Raw genomic sequence first — 14,006 nt, 5'->3', positions numbered from 1 at the left:
ATATAAGATAATTTTTTTTCTTTTCTTTCTTCTTGAGTTCAGCACCGTTGGATGTCGCATTTTCCACATGTCGAGTTCTGAGGTCTACAATGCACTGCCGAATTAGGACACTCACGAGGATTTTTTCCCGGATTTGGGGGGGGGGGGGGGAATAAGGTTTAAAAAAGAAAGAAAAAAAGATATGGAAAGGAGGGGAGGGAGTGTGGGTCGGTTGTTGGTAAAATTGGAGCCCGTTTAATTTGGCGAGTGTCAAAGGATTGGGTGGAAGTAATAATGAGGATATGAACGCGTGAAAGAGTGAGGGGTTAAGTGTCCAATATTTTCTGTCACCGGCTAGTGGCTCAACGCCAAATCCAATGTGCGGTTTCTTCTTCTTCTTCCCACAAGAACGCAAGTAGCGAGGGAGGAGGGGAGGACGACAGAGCCGAAAGACGGGAAAGAAAATAGAAGATCAATCAGAAACGTAGATCGGTCGGTCTGCTTATGTCGTCGAGATCTGAATGTTCTTCTTGAACCTTTCTTCACCCTAGTGGTATATTGGTTGATCTTCACGCGGACGAACTGGATGCAGCGTATTCATCACAACAGGCTCGTACCAGACTCTGCAAAGCCCTTGATCGATTTTCTATCTGAACAGGAATCCATAAGACTCTTTATGTCTGATCTGGGTTTCTTTATACTCCAACCAGTTTAAACCCTATTTATCACAGTAATCACTTGAAAGGTTTGTTTCTGCGACACGGATGTTTCGTTAATATTTTGTATATTGATTGGATTTCATTCAAAGCACATTTGTATCTTTGAACTGCAGTTTACCGGGGAAGATGAAATTTAGTATCTTTCTGGCTTCTTCTTGATTATCCACTCTTCATGCTCGGGCAATTTTGAGTTCTATTTCTATCAAGATCCGCTTTTGTCTGGTCAAAGGTGTTGGATTTAGGGTTTTAGGTTTAATAATCAATGGCTCCCGCTTTTCCTATTAACTATTCAAAATCGAAGGCCTAGCTTAAATGCTGCAATTCTATAGAACCTATAACTACAATCCTTGTTCTGTATACATAGAGTTTTCGGAGCCATGGGGTACTTGCTAACAGTAGTTGCCTGTTGAGATTGTTTTTTTCTTTTTTTTAGCGGTTGACGCCCAATCAAATCAAACCGCTCATTTGATTTTACAGTAAGTCCCAAACTGTCGATAGTCCCAAACTGTCGATCTTAATCCATTTATCTCGTTTGGGTCTGCGTGGAAGTGCTTGGGGTTGAAGGTTCTGTAGTTCCACATTGGATTATAAGAAAGAAAAACTGACACCAATGGCTTCTCCTCCACCACTTCCCCCTGGCTACACAGTTACGGCTTCCCCGCAGCACCCAAACACACCGACTCCTCGTCCTGAGAAAAGACCGACCCCACCTCCATTCTCTTCTCCTGTTGCTACCAGGTTTTCCCAACAAATATCACAACAGGATCAAATTCCTTCTCCCTCAGCCCCACCCATCACAACATCAAGTAATGGAAACAAAACTGGAAGCCCGCTTCCTCAGTTTAGTACTCCTCCTGGTCCCCCTGTTTTCTCATCACCACTCCGGCCTGCAGCTGTGCCATTCCGGACTTCGCCTGCCTCTCCCCAGACAGTTGCATTTCCTAGTGGTTCATCTCTGCCAACTTCATCGACTCCGTACTTAAATGGGTCAGTTGAGTTGCAGCCAGGAGATTCCAATGGTAGAGAGGACTCTATGTTTGCAAGGGAGTCGCCATATGTTCTATTTTCTGCACAGAAGGTATGAATGGTTCATATTGTCTTCTGTTTTAATAAGTTTTATATGCAGTTGTGTGCTATTTATAGTCAACATTTTTATTCATAGGTTATGCTTTCACGAGTTTAGTATGAAAGGTTCTTGCCTAAGAAATTTGTGTTTTTCTGTTCTTTACATGGATTACTCTTGGGCTTTTTTATTTTTCAGATGTTGAAAAAGAAAAAGCTAGCGAATGTCCCATGTTTGGGATTTGGGGCATTGGTTTCTCCAGGAAGGGAGATATCACCAGGTCCTCAGATTATACAACGTGATCCACATCGTTGCCAGAACTGTGGAGCTTATGCCAATTTATACTGCAAAATTTTACTTGGCTCAGGGCAATGGCAGTGTGTAATATGTGGGAATCTGAATGGAAGTGAAGGTGAATACATAGCTCCTAGCAAGGAAGACCTTCGTAATTTGCTAGAGTTAGCATCTCCCCTGGTCGATTATGTTCAAACTGGAAATAAAAAACCTGGGTTTATTCCGGTCTCTGATTCTAGGATGTCTGCACCGGTTTTTCTCGTCATAGATGAGTGTTTGGATGAAGTGCACCTCCAGCATTTGCAGAGCTCTTTGCATGCCTTTGCTGATTCTTTATCCCCTACTACCAGAGTTGGAATCATATCTTATGGCCGGACAGTGTCAGTTTATGATTTTTCAGAGGGATCTATGGCATCTGCAGATGTACTTCCTGGTGACAAATCACCTACGCAAGAATCGGTGAAAGCGCTGATTTATGGGACAGGCATATATCTGTCTCCTGTTCATGCCTCACTTCCTGTTATGCATACTATCTTCTCATCTCTGAGGCCATATAAACTCAATTTACCTGAAGCATCCAGGGACCGATGCTTGGGTACAGCAGTGGAGATAGCTCTAGCAATTATTCAAGGGCCATCAGCTGAAATGTCTCGAGGTGTAGTTAAAAGGTCAGGAGGTAATTCCAGAATTATTGTGTGTGCTGGTGGGCCCAATACCTATGGTCCTGGATCTGTTCCTCATTCATTTAGTCACCCGAACTATCCATACATGGAGAAGACAGCAATGAAATGGATGGAGCATCTAGGATGTGAGGCTCATCGGCATGACACGGTGATTGATATCCTGTGCGCTGGAACATGCCCAGTAAGAGTTCCTGTTCTGCAGCCCCTTGCCAAAGCATCTGGTGGTATTCTAGTTCTGCACGATGATTTTGGGGAGGCCTTTGGTGTAAACTTGCAAAGAGCATCTATGAGAGCAGCAGGTTCCCATGGTTTGTTGGAGATGCGCTGTTCTGATGATATTCTTGTTACTCAAGTAATAGGTCCTGGTGAAGAAGCACATTCGGATGCTCATGAAAGTTTCAAAAATGACACTTCTGTCTCTATCCAAATGCTAAGTGTTGAGGAAACACAAAGCTTCTCAATTTCTATGGAAACAAAAGGAGACGTCAAAAGCGATTACGTTTTCTTCCAGTTTGTCATTCGATATTTAAATGTGTATCAAGCTGATGTTTCTAGAGTTATTACTGTCAGATTGCCTACTGTAGACAGTGTTTCAAGTTATCTTGAGAGTGTACAAGATGAAGTGGCTGTTGTTCTCATTGCCAAGAGGACTCTGCTACGAGCCAAAACTTCATCTGATGCAATTGATATGCGGGCGATGATAGATGAAAGAGTTAAGGAGATAGCTTTTAAATTTGGGTCTCAATTACCGAAATCAAAGCTTTATCAGTTTCCTAAAGAGCTTGCCTCGCTGCCAGAGAATTTATTCCATCTTAAAAGGGGCCCACTTCTAGGAAGTATTGTTGGTCATGAAGATGAGAGGTCTGTCTTGAGGAATTTGTTTCTTAATGCATCATATGATTTGTCGCTTCGTATGTTGGCACCTCGTTGTCTAATGCATCGAGAAGGAGGCACTTTTGAGGAACTGCCAGCATATAACCTTGCCATGCAGTCTGATGCTGCAGTTGTGCTGGACCATGGCACAGATGTCTTTATTTGGTTGGTATGTTACTGAACTCATCTCATTGTCATATTGATTTAGCTTTTTTCCTTTTTTTTTTACGTTATTTTGTGATGTGGATCTTCTCCCCACCCCAAATCCCTCGAAAAAAACTTCACTATCTTGCCATTTGTGTTGAATTTATTTATGTTGTTGATGCATTTACTCTTAGGGATAATTATAATATTTTCATAATTTAAAATTTTATTTTATTATGTTGAGGTTAGATATGTTAGTGGAAAGTAGACTTGTAGTTCAACCATGTTTTAGTATTAGATTGTGATTAGGAGGTTCAGTTCAGTTTAATTCAGTCTTTGTTTTTTATTAGGAGTCTTAGTCTTAACAACTTTATAAATGGGTATGCTTGTAATCGATCAATAGTATTGGAGCTTGAATGAAAGTTCTTACCGTGTTGCTGCCAAGAGTTGTGTGCAGATGTCTATCCTCTCTCAGGCTCTCAGCCTCTCCTCTCTTCAGATGTGTTCTTCCATACCCCTTTCTCCCGTATTCCCTTCTTCTTCCTTGTTTCTTTTGTTCCTGGTCCTCTTTCGGTACTTCTTTCTTTCCTTGTTGAGTTTTATTGCATTTATTTCCTAGTTCTTCTCTGTTGAGAGGTACTACAAGTCTGAGAAGGACTTGCCAATCCTTCAATCCAGTTTGTGAAATAACACATTTTCGAAATTACGAGGGACAAACTTCTTGTTCAAAATCTGCTTCATGGCCTCCCAATTAATAACGGGGTCCAAGTCTCCTGACAAGTCTCAAATGTAGTATGTCATCCCACCATGAATATGTATATCCAATAAACTTGGTGAGGATGAGCTTACACTTTCTCTTTCGTAAAGGATTTATAAGCGAAAATCTTTTCAATTTAGTGAGCCAAATCAAGGACATCCTCCAGTCCCTTTTCACCATCGAACTGTGGAACCTCAACCTTGATGCCATAGTCCTTGTCTGAAAATTGCCACATCGGGTTGCTGCCTCTTGAGGTGTATTTGCATTCCGTAAGGTACCAAATTAGGGAATTGATGTAGACGGTCCAACTTCCTCTTGCTTGTCACTGTCAGTCCTTGCTGCTAACTGTCAGCAAGTTCCTGATATAACTTGTGCAACTTTGATATTCTGTTAAAAAATTGACAACCCCATATATTGATGTGATGGCATTCAGGGTGCTGAGCTTGCAGCTCAGGAAGGGAGAAGTGCAGCAGCTCTAGCAGCGTGTAGAACTTTGGCGGAGGAGCTCACTGAGTTCCGTTTTCCAGCTCCTCGAATCCTTGCATTCAAAGTATGTCCCTATCCATTTTTCATCAGAAGCTGTATCGTTTTTTCAATATTTTGATGTATTATTTTCCATTTAGTAATTACAAAATAAAATATTCTCCTTAATTTCTTATGTTTACAGGAGGGAAGCTCTCAGGCTCGGTATTTTGTTTCTCGGCTAATACCAGCGCACAAGGATCCTCCCTATGAACAGGTATTTGGGATATCTTATTTTTATGTGATAATAATATAACATCCTCATAAACGGAGGCTTATTTATTTCACTGTAGTGGCTCTTGGTTGAAGGGTCGTGCATATTTGTTTTGCATCTAAGGAGCTTCCAAAGTGATATTTAAACTGGATGAAAAGACATGAAATGTTGCAAAAAGGCCATATATCACCTTGGAGACTAAAGTTGTTTTTATTCTTGTGATCCATGATTTCAGGAAGCAAGATTCCCTCAGCTCCGGTCTTTAACGGTGGAACAGAGGGCCAAGCTGAAGAGCAGTTTTCTTCACTTTGATGATCCTAGCTTCTGTGAATGGATGCGCAGCTTGAGACTGGTGCCGCCTGAACCAAGTTAACTGATGTGGCAAGATGGGTTAATTTGGACCTTACTTTCCTCCAAAAGGAAGTCTCTGGAATTGGATCAAAGGAGTGCTGGCGGTTGTCTCTGTTCTGGTTCCTCTTTAGTCAGGATGTCTTCATTTGGAATGGTGTAATGGCTAAACCTTTCTAATTGAGAAAGGGTTAAGGGGGGGGGGGGGGGAAGAAACTGTTTAAATTATATATTTACTGTAAGCCTTTTTTTTGTTTTTGTTTTTTTTTTTGTTGGGGGGGGGTGTTGGGGTGTTGGTCTTAATAGAGTCTATATATTCACTTAAAGTTCTGTTTATCATTTGGCCCCTGTAGCTGAGGAATAAAAATTTTACTATTCTTGGTTCTTCAGTGCAGACATGCTGGATCGTCTCTAATGTGGTTGTGCTGCACCAGTCCCGCCGAACCATGTGATGTGTGTTAGTTTGCTGAGTTTTGCCGTTTGAACCCCAACCTTGCCCCGGTGAACGATATTGGATGTTGGCCTTTGTTTTCTTGTGTGGTGTGCACCAAAGAATTAAGCACAGTTGCAGTACAACCTTTTTCTGTGTGGTGTGAACCAAAGAATTAAGCAGCTGGAGTACAACTTTCCTGGCGAAGTATTCCACTCATTACACTTTCTTCTTGACCCCTACCCCCACCCTTTACCCATACACGTACACGTGAGGTGGGATTTGATCCCTGGCCTCCTCTAGCAACAGCTGGAGACCTACCATGCCAAGGCTTGGTTCACCTCTCGTCTTGCCCTTCTAATTTAAGGTCATTGCGGCACTCAGCTCGATGGAAAGTCACTGTGCAACACTTCGGATGCTGTGATAAATAAATGCATCATGGTCGACTTTGGGCTTAACCCAATAAGACTAGGTTATCAAGGTTTTAAAACACAAGAGGGTGGGGGTTGGGAATAGTTTCCAACGATTCCGATTCAAACCGGGGCATAGAATTGCCTGTCGATTCCAATCTGAGTTCTGAAACTTTCTTCACTATATTTGTAGGAAGAATGTTCTCTGTGTCACAGCGTAGACTGTGCCCAGGCACATGGCACCACTCAGGGGAGGCTGCCAATTCTTTAATTTTTTAGCAAATTACTTAGACCTCCCCTGACCTTTCTGACAATTCAGTGAATCACCCCTGCCCTTTTGACAACTACTCAGACCTCCCTTACTTTTCAAACTGGTCTTCACTTAGCCCCAGTCCGTTAGTTTTTTAACGATAGGTAACGGATAAATGTGAAAAAACTAAAATAAATGCTAATTATAACTTTTTTACCTATAGGAAGTTACCCTATTGCCCTTACACTCTTTCCTTTTCTTCTTCCTCCTGCAAATCCACTTGCTCCCACCCCTCTGCAACCCCATCCACACAGATCGCAATCCCCACTCTTCCACCTGAGAAACATATTAAAATTTTTCTATCTCTCTACCATTGCCCTTAATGAATAATAAGTCAAATCCCATCGTCATCTTCTACCTCTCAAAATCTCTCAACTCAATCCTAACCTGCAAATAGAAAGGATTTATCTAAAAAAAAATCTGTTGCATCCCAGGAAAGGATTTTTCCTGCAAACCCATCTGGATTATCAGCAATGGAACTGAAACAAGTTCTAAGCTTTTCCGGCCAGAGATGGAGCATTGATCCAAGCTATCGTTGAGAAATGAGATCCTCCAATGAGTTCCATAGTTGCAAGCAAGAAGGCACCGAAAACTGTAGGATCCAATATATAATTAAACCCCAAGCCTGGGTATAAGTAATTAACCAAAGGAAGAAGAAATCATCACAGAATGACACTGATCTAATTAAGAGTACAGCAACCAGTGAACAAAAAACAATTCTGAAGATAAAACACCCACATTTTGGGTGATATCAAATTACTTTCAATTTGAGGGGCAGGTTGCCACCAAAATCAGATCAAAGGACCCTCCAAAGGGCTATAATAAAACCCTGGAAGGACAGCTGAATTCTCCCAGTTGGACTTATATTAAATTCCTTATTTTTAAAAAGATTTAAAAACAGTTTTGACCAAAACAAATCACAGGCTAACAACTCTTTCAGAAAACTTTATGTGCACAATTTTTAAAATAAATTGGTCTAGAGGTCATATTAGAAAGTCAATCCTATCCCATAGAGTTTTAGACACTGAATCATGGCGGTAACTGCATCTATGATCAAGTGACATAGAGCCTTCCATGGTCACGTGAGCCCTCAACTCTACTAACATGGATGTAATGTGGGGCAATGAAATAATACTCACGTAGTGATTTCTTATGTATTATCCATTTATCAGTCCAAAATCTCTCTTCTTTAAGTGGCACAGGCTCACTAGAGAAATAAACTTTGTGATTCTAACGAATCTGTATGTCTCATCAGAAATAACTCGAGTTATACTTTATGTGTTACAAGACATACCTTTAGGCTAACAACTTAATGCCCCAGCCTTGCTTAAGGTTAACACATTCCTTAAGACTTTAAAATCAGAAATATATTCATCATGTCAATAAATAAAACACTCATGTGTTTAAAAGAAACTGCATGCAATGACACCTGATATATATATATATATATATATATAAACTAAGGTTTACCATAAGGTAAAAATACAGATGAAAAGAAACTTTAAATTACAATGAAGCAAAATAAAACAAACTCCCATTAACTAACCACATCCCATGATGCAACTAAGCCCATGCTCATGACATGTCTCTCAAAAACACAAGGGCGAAGACCTTTGGTTAGGGGATCTGCAACCATATCATCTGTACCAATATGCTCCACTACAATGTCACCTTCCTTTACTCTCTCATTTATGGTCAAATACTTGACCTCCATGTGTTTAGACCCTCTAAGTCCTTTATTGTTGTTTATTACCAACACAGCAGAGCTGTTATCACAGTATATCTGGATGGGTCTATCCACAAAATCTAGAATAGTCAACTCCTTTATGAGATTTCTGAGCCAAATAGCCTGAGTAGCAGCCCCATAGCATGCTACAAACTCTGCCTGCATAGTCGAAGTGGTCACCAATGTCTGCTTTTTACTCTTCCATGATACTGCCCCTCCTGCCATCAAGAAAACATAACCTGATGTGGATTTCCTGTCATCCTCACAGCCAGCAAAGTCAGAGTTTGTATACCCCACTAGCTTGAGTTTAGGAACGTGTCTGTAAGTCAGCATATAATCTCTTGTCCCCTTCAAGTACCTCAATACTTTCTTGGCAGCAACCCAGTGGCTAAGACCAGGATTTGACTGATACCTGCCAAGAAGTCCCGTCACAAAAGCAATATCCGGTCTGGTACAGACCTGAGCATACATGATACTGCCAAGTGCGCTAGCATAAGGCACCTTCTTCATTTCATCCCTCTCAGCTTCATTTTTCGGGCACTATGTCGAACGCAGTTTATCACCCTTGAGAACAGGAACATTCCCAGGTTTGCAATCCAGCATACTGAACCTCTCCAGAACACGATCAACATAAGCCCTCTGAGAAAGACTTAATAAACGGTAAGAACGATCTCTATGGATCTCAATCCCAAGAACAAAAGAGGCCTCACCAAGGTCATTCATGTCAAATTCCCTAGATAAAAGTGGTTTTGTATTATGCAACATCCCTAGGTCACTGCTTGCAAGCAGGATGTCATCCACATACAGAATGAGAAAACAGAATTTGCTCCCACTGACCTTGTGATATATACACTTATCTACTTTGTTTTCCATAAAACCAAACGAAGTCACAACACTGTCAAATTTCAGATACCACTGCCTAGAAGCTTGTTTGAGACCGTAGATAGACTTCTTGAGTCTACACACAAGATGATCTGAATCATCCATTGCAAAACCCTCAGGCTGAACCATATAGACTTCCTCATCAAGATTGCCATTGAGAAAGGCGGTTTTAACATCCATCTGATGCAGCTCCATATCAAAATGAGCTACCAATGCCATGATCACCTTGAAGGAATCCTTCGAGGAGACTGGAGAAAAAGTCCCATTGTAGTCTACTCCCTCTCTCTGAGTGAATCCTTTGGCTACCAGTCTGGCTTTAAACCTCTCAACTTTTTCTTTGGAATTTTTTTTGGTTTTATACACCCATTTGCAACCAATGGGCTTACAACCTTTAGGTAAATCAACAAGCTCCCAAACATCATTATGTTTCATCGATTGCATTTCATCTCTCATCGCATCTATCCACAAATCTGACTGAGGACTAGAAACAGCGCCTGAATAAGTAACTGGATCGACCACACAACCAATGTCATAGTCATGTTCTCCCAGATAGACCTCATAGATAGGTGATATAGCTAACCTTCTCTCCTTGGTGGATCTCCGTAATGGTGCCACTACTGCCTCAACCTAAATCTGAGGAATCTCAGCTGGAATTGCATCAATGATAGGATCCTCAACCGCATCCTGAATAAGAGGAATCTCATCAGGTGCTACATGAATGTCGGGGACGGTATCAATATCAGGCTTTTGAACTCCAGCAGGTGTAACCAATGGCACAGTATGCCCCACATCCGTCTGAATAGGTAGAAGAATAGGTACTGATGTACCAACCATGTGACTATCTTGAACAGCCTGAGAACAATCATTCTTTTCAGCCACATCAAATTCCAGAAACTTCGTTGTCTGTGACTCCACAATCCTAGTACTTCCGCAGGGATTGTAAAATTTATATCCCTTCGAATGATCTGGGTAGCTAACAAAATAGTAATGAGTAGTCCTGGGATCCAACTTGTTCAAAGTCGAATAATATAATTTTACTTCTGCAAGGCACCCCAAACTCTAAGATGGTTTCTGGGTTTAGTAACTACATGGTGTAGACGCTGATTTTTGTCACCCCCTAATTGGCGATGATGACAACGGGATATGGACGATGGACGACGCACTCCCCCTCTTTTTAGACCCAAAGATACCTGACCCATAAAACCAATAACCATACTAAGCACAAAATGACCCATTTTAGACCCAAAAACAAGGAAAAATGGCACTGCGCTCCCACGTCACCGTGGGGATGTGTACCGGATTTCCACGGCGCCATGAGGGGGTATGACATCAGCCTGCTGACATCACCCACGGTGCCGTGGAGGACTTATTCGGCCAGGAGAGAGAAAGGGTCCCTCCCTATAAATAGGAGGGTCCCCTCCCACATTTCCAAAGGAATTTTGGGTAGAAAGACCCTCCCCAAGTGATTCCTAGCCTCTTTTTCTCCCTTTTCACCCTCATTTCTCCTCCTTCTCTCATGAGTGTGTGAGTATTTGAAGTTTTCTTGTGGTGGACAGATCCTTCGATTGTCCCTCTGAGTATAGAGCGCTTTGGCTCCTTGGCGTTGGTATCCCGTCTGTGCACGGATAGCCATCGAAACTCCTTTGTTACAGACGTTATTCTATCTGTTTACTCTTTCCCAAATCACTCGAAAGAGCCGTTACTCTGCCGAGAAAGAAGCAGCGTCGGTCCATTCGTCCATCTCCCCTGAGCCAGGGGCATACAACCATACAGGTATAATTATCGCATTTTTGTTGATCCAATGTAGCCCTTTCGTATTTTACCCTTTTAGTCCACATTTTTCACATATATAATGTAGTTTATTATGCTTTAGTTCAATTCATAGCATCTGAATGTAGTTCATAATATCCCCCATCCCCATAATAAGAGAGAGACAACATTCGTCCTTATGTAGCATCTAACACAGAGAGACCGGCTTCGGCCGGGCGAGGTGGGTGCCTAACACCTTCACACTCGTAACCTGACCCCTTACCCGAACCTTTGGTCGGACCATATGGAGTCACGTAGCCCGATTCTGCTCCCCACGGGTAGGGCTACACTAATGGGTCCTAGGCCCTAACCCTAGGTGGCGACTTCTCATTATGTTAACATATTTTAATGCATGATCCCAATCCCCTACTTATCATACATTGACAATGTTATCCACATCCATACACACACATGTATCTCCCAAAACCCTATGTCGCCAATATACCACAAAGGGCAAAGGCAGAGGAAACCTTTGTCCCGAAGGACCGTGGTACTTACAGTGGCGATTTCACTGGGGATATGGTGGGCAAATGTCCACCCGAGGTCAAACTCTCTAAATAGGTGCTATCAATAAATGACAGAATGTTCTCTCTCAACTTTTATAAAAAAAAAAAAAAGGAAAAAAATAATGATAATAAAAGAATATAATAAAAAAAAATATACAAAACAAAATACAAAAAAATAAATAAATGAATAAATAAATACTATAATATGTTTGTCTGGCTAACCCTTGTGTGTACTAACCGCATCATGCATAGTGCTCGAAGTGAAATCAAACGGCGAGGGTACTCCCTGTTGTGCCTTTACCCCCGGGGAGGTGAGGCACGTCATGCTAAGTACTCTGAGATCGGATGATAGCCGCTTCTTGTACCACTTTCTTGCACACATACACTGCATGGGAACTCCTCTTACCCCCGTAGTTAGTCGTTGGACCCCATGAGTAGTCATGGATAATTCGCGGCGAAGCTACAGCCCTTGATATTTACTGTACGAGTTTAGAATCACCAGCGAGGGTATTCACTAGTGTGCTGTGGAGTGTTTTGCCACTCAAAAAAGGCACTAGCTCGATTACTCTGAATTTGTGTGATCTATTCTCCAGGTATATCAAAAGAACCACGTGCCTACAATTCGCGACCACGAGCGATAGGTATATCGGTTCTGTCAAGGGTGGCCTTATTCTGTCCTATGGAAGCCTACCCATTACATGCATCATGTAGGAAAATAGATCATATACGATTAGGGTATGACACAAACTAACCTTTGTTAGCTGTAAGAAAGACCGAGTTTAGGGTCATTTGACGATTAACCTGGTTTTGATATGAGATACCACCAAAGATAAGGAATTCCATAGTCCCACGATGGTCCCTCAAAGAAAAATGGAAGTCCACTTCCATATAATGGAACCTTACATGTCCCTCAAAAAAAAAAAAAAGGAAGGCATCTCATCTTGACTCCAGACATAATCATCAATAACTCGGTAACTAGGATCTTTCTTTTGTTTGTTTTTTGTTGTTGTGTTCGAAAATGCTTGGGCAATGACGGCATTCGAAGTCTGGTCTCAGAAGGAGTCTGCTGAAACTCTGATGACCACTCCGATTACTTGAGTCGAATAGAATAATAAAATGAAACAAATGTTATAAAATACCAAAAAAAAAACTCAAAAGGAAAAGATTAAAAAAAAAATAGATAAATAAAATAAAATTCTTCTTTAGCCTTCTTAGGGTCTAAACTAGGTATTCTTCTCTCTTTCGTAGAAGCACGATTCCGTCCTTATCCATCTGGGTCCGACGCGACGGAAGGTTGACTCGAGCCAACCCACCATTCTCCTCAAGATCCCTGATTCCTTCTGATTCTTCTAGTTCATCTTCTGAGATATCACTTGTGAGTAACATGAATCCTCCGGAGGATCACTTGTCTGAAAGTCACGTCGAAGATCGAGTGGATAGGCTGCAAGTAGACATGGCCAAAATGTTGTAACCCATGGCACAACTAGTTCAGTCGGTCAATGAACTATCTAGGGGCGGATCAATAGCTGGACCAGCAGAGCAAGAAGTCCAGAAAACTAACCCCGCAACCCTCAAGACTCCAATCATCATACCAGTAGAAGAAGGGGAAGATAGCCACCCTATGGACCCTCCTGAGACTGAAGGGGAGAAGAAAATGAGAGAAAAAGTAGCCGAGTTGGAAGTGGTTGTCAAGGGCAAAGTCAAAGAAAAAGATGAAGAAGACCTGGTGTTCTTTCCCGAAGGGAAAATCCCCAAAGATTTCAAATGGAAATTGGATAAGTTCGACGGATCGGGAGATCCTAGGGCTCATCTCAAGATTTTTGCCACCATTGCCAGATCATGGGGACTTTCTGAAAACCAAATGGGACAGGCGTTCTTATATTCTTTGGCCGGATCTGCTTTGAGGTGGTTAACCCAGCTTGATCACACCCAAACCCAGTCATGGGCCTCTATGGTTAAAGCCTTCACTAAGCAATATTCATACAACACTGAGATGGATATTACTCGAAGAGAATTGGAAACCTTGAGGCAAGAACCAAGTGAAGAGTTCTCAAACTACATCATGCGGTTCAGGGAGAAGGCCGCAAAAATGTGGAACCGCCCTACTGAGGAGGAGCAGGTCGAGATATTGTTAGAAAATCTGTATGGGGAGTACCGTGAGAAGATATACTACCAGCACATCAAAACATTTGATGCTCTTATGACAATCGGGAAGAAGATTGAAGATAAGATCTTTAAAGAAAGGCAGAATCAGGGTATGACCCGTGAAGCATCAGGAAGCTATTCGACAAGGAAAAGCCCAAGAGCCAAAGGAGGAAATGCTATAGGGACAAGCAG

At 41.8% G+C, this 14,006-nt stretch overlaps 1 protein-coding gene across 2 annotated transcripts; it reads left to right on the top strand.

Annotated features, from left to right (window-relative positions):
* Nucleotides 1-556: 556 nt before the first annotated feature.
* On the top strand, nt 557-5,773 carry LOC122658526 (protein transport protein SEC23). Of its 2 annotated transcripts, XM_043853527.1 has the most exons (6): nt 558-724; nt 812-1,776; nt 1,960-3,780; nt 4,946-5,062; nt 5,180-5,251; nt 5,484-5,773. In XM_043853527.1, exons 2-6 carry the CDS (start codon nt 1,309-1,311, stop codon nt 5,619-5,621), a joined length of 2,616 nt encoding a protein of 871 aa, XP_043709462.1. In that variant the 5' UTR covers nt 558-724; nt 812-1,308; the 3' UTR covers nt 5,622-5,773. The 2 variants fall into 2 exon arrangements, with proteins under 2 accessions (XP_043709461.1, XP_043709462.1); XM_043853526.1 differs by having other exon boundaries at nt 557-1,776.
* The last annotated feature ends 8,233 nt before the right edge of the window (nt 5,774-14,006 follow it).

The sequence above is a fragment of the Telopea speciosissima genome, chromosome 4, assembly GCF_018873765.1.
Source record: "Telopea speciosissima isolate NSW1024214 ecotype Mountain lineage chromosome 4, Tspe_v1, whole genome shotgun sequence".
NCBI classification, from domain to species: Eukaryota; Viridiplantae; Streptophyta; class Magnoliopsida; order Proteales; family Proteaceae; genus Telopea; species Telopea speciosissima.
The sequence above is the reverse complement of the archived record's forward strand: the minus strand, read 5'-3'. Positions and strand labels throughout refer to the sequence as shown.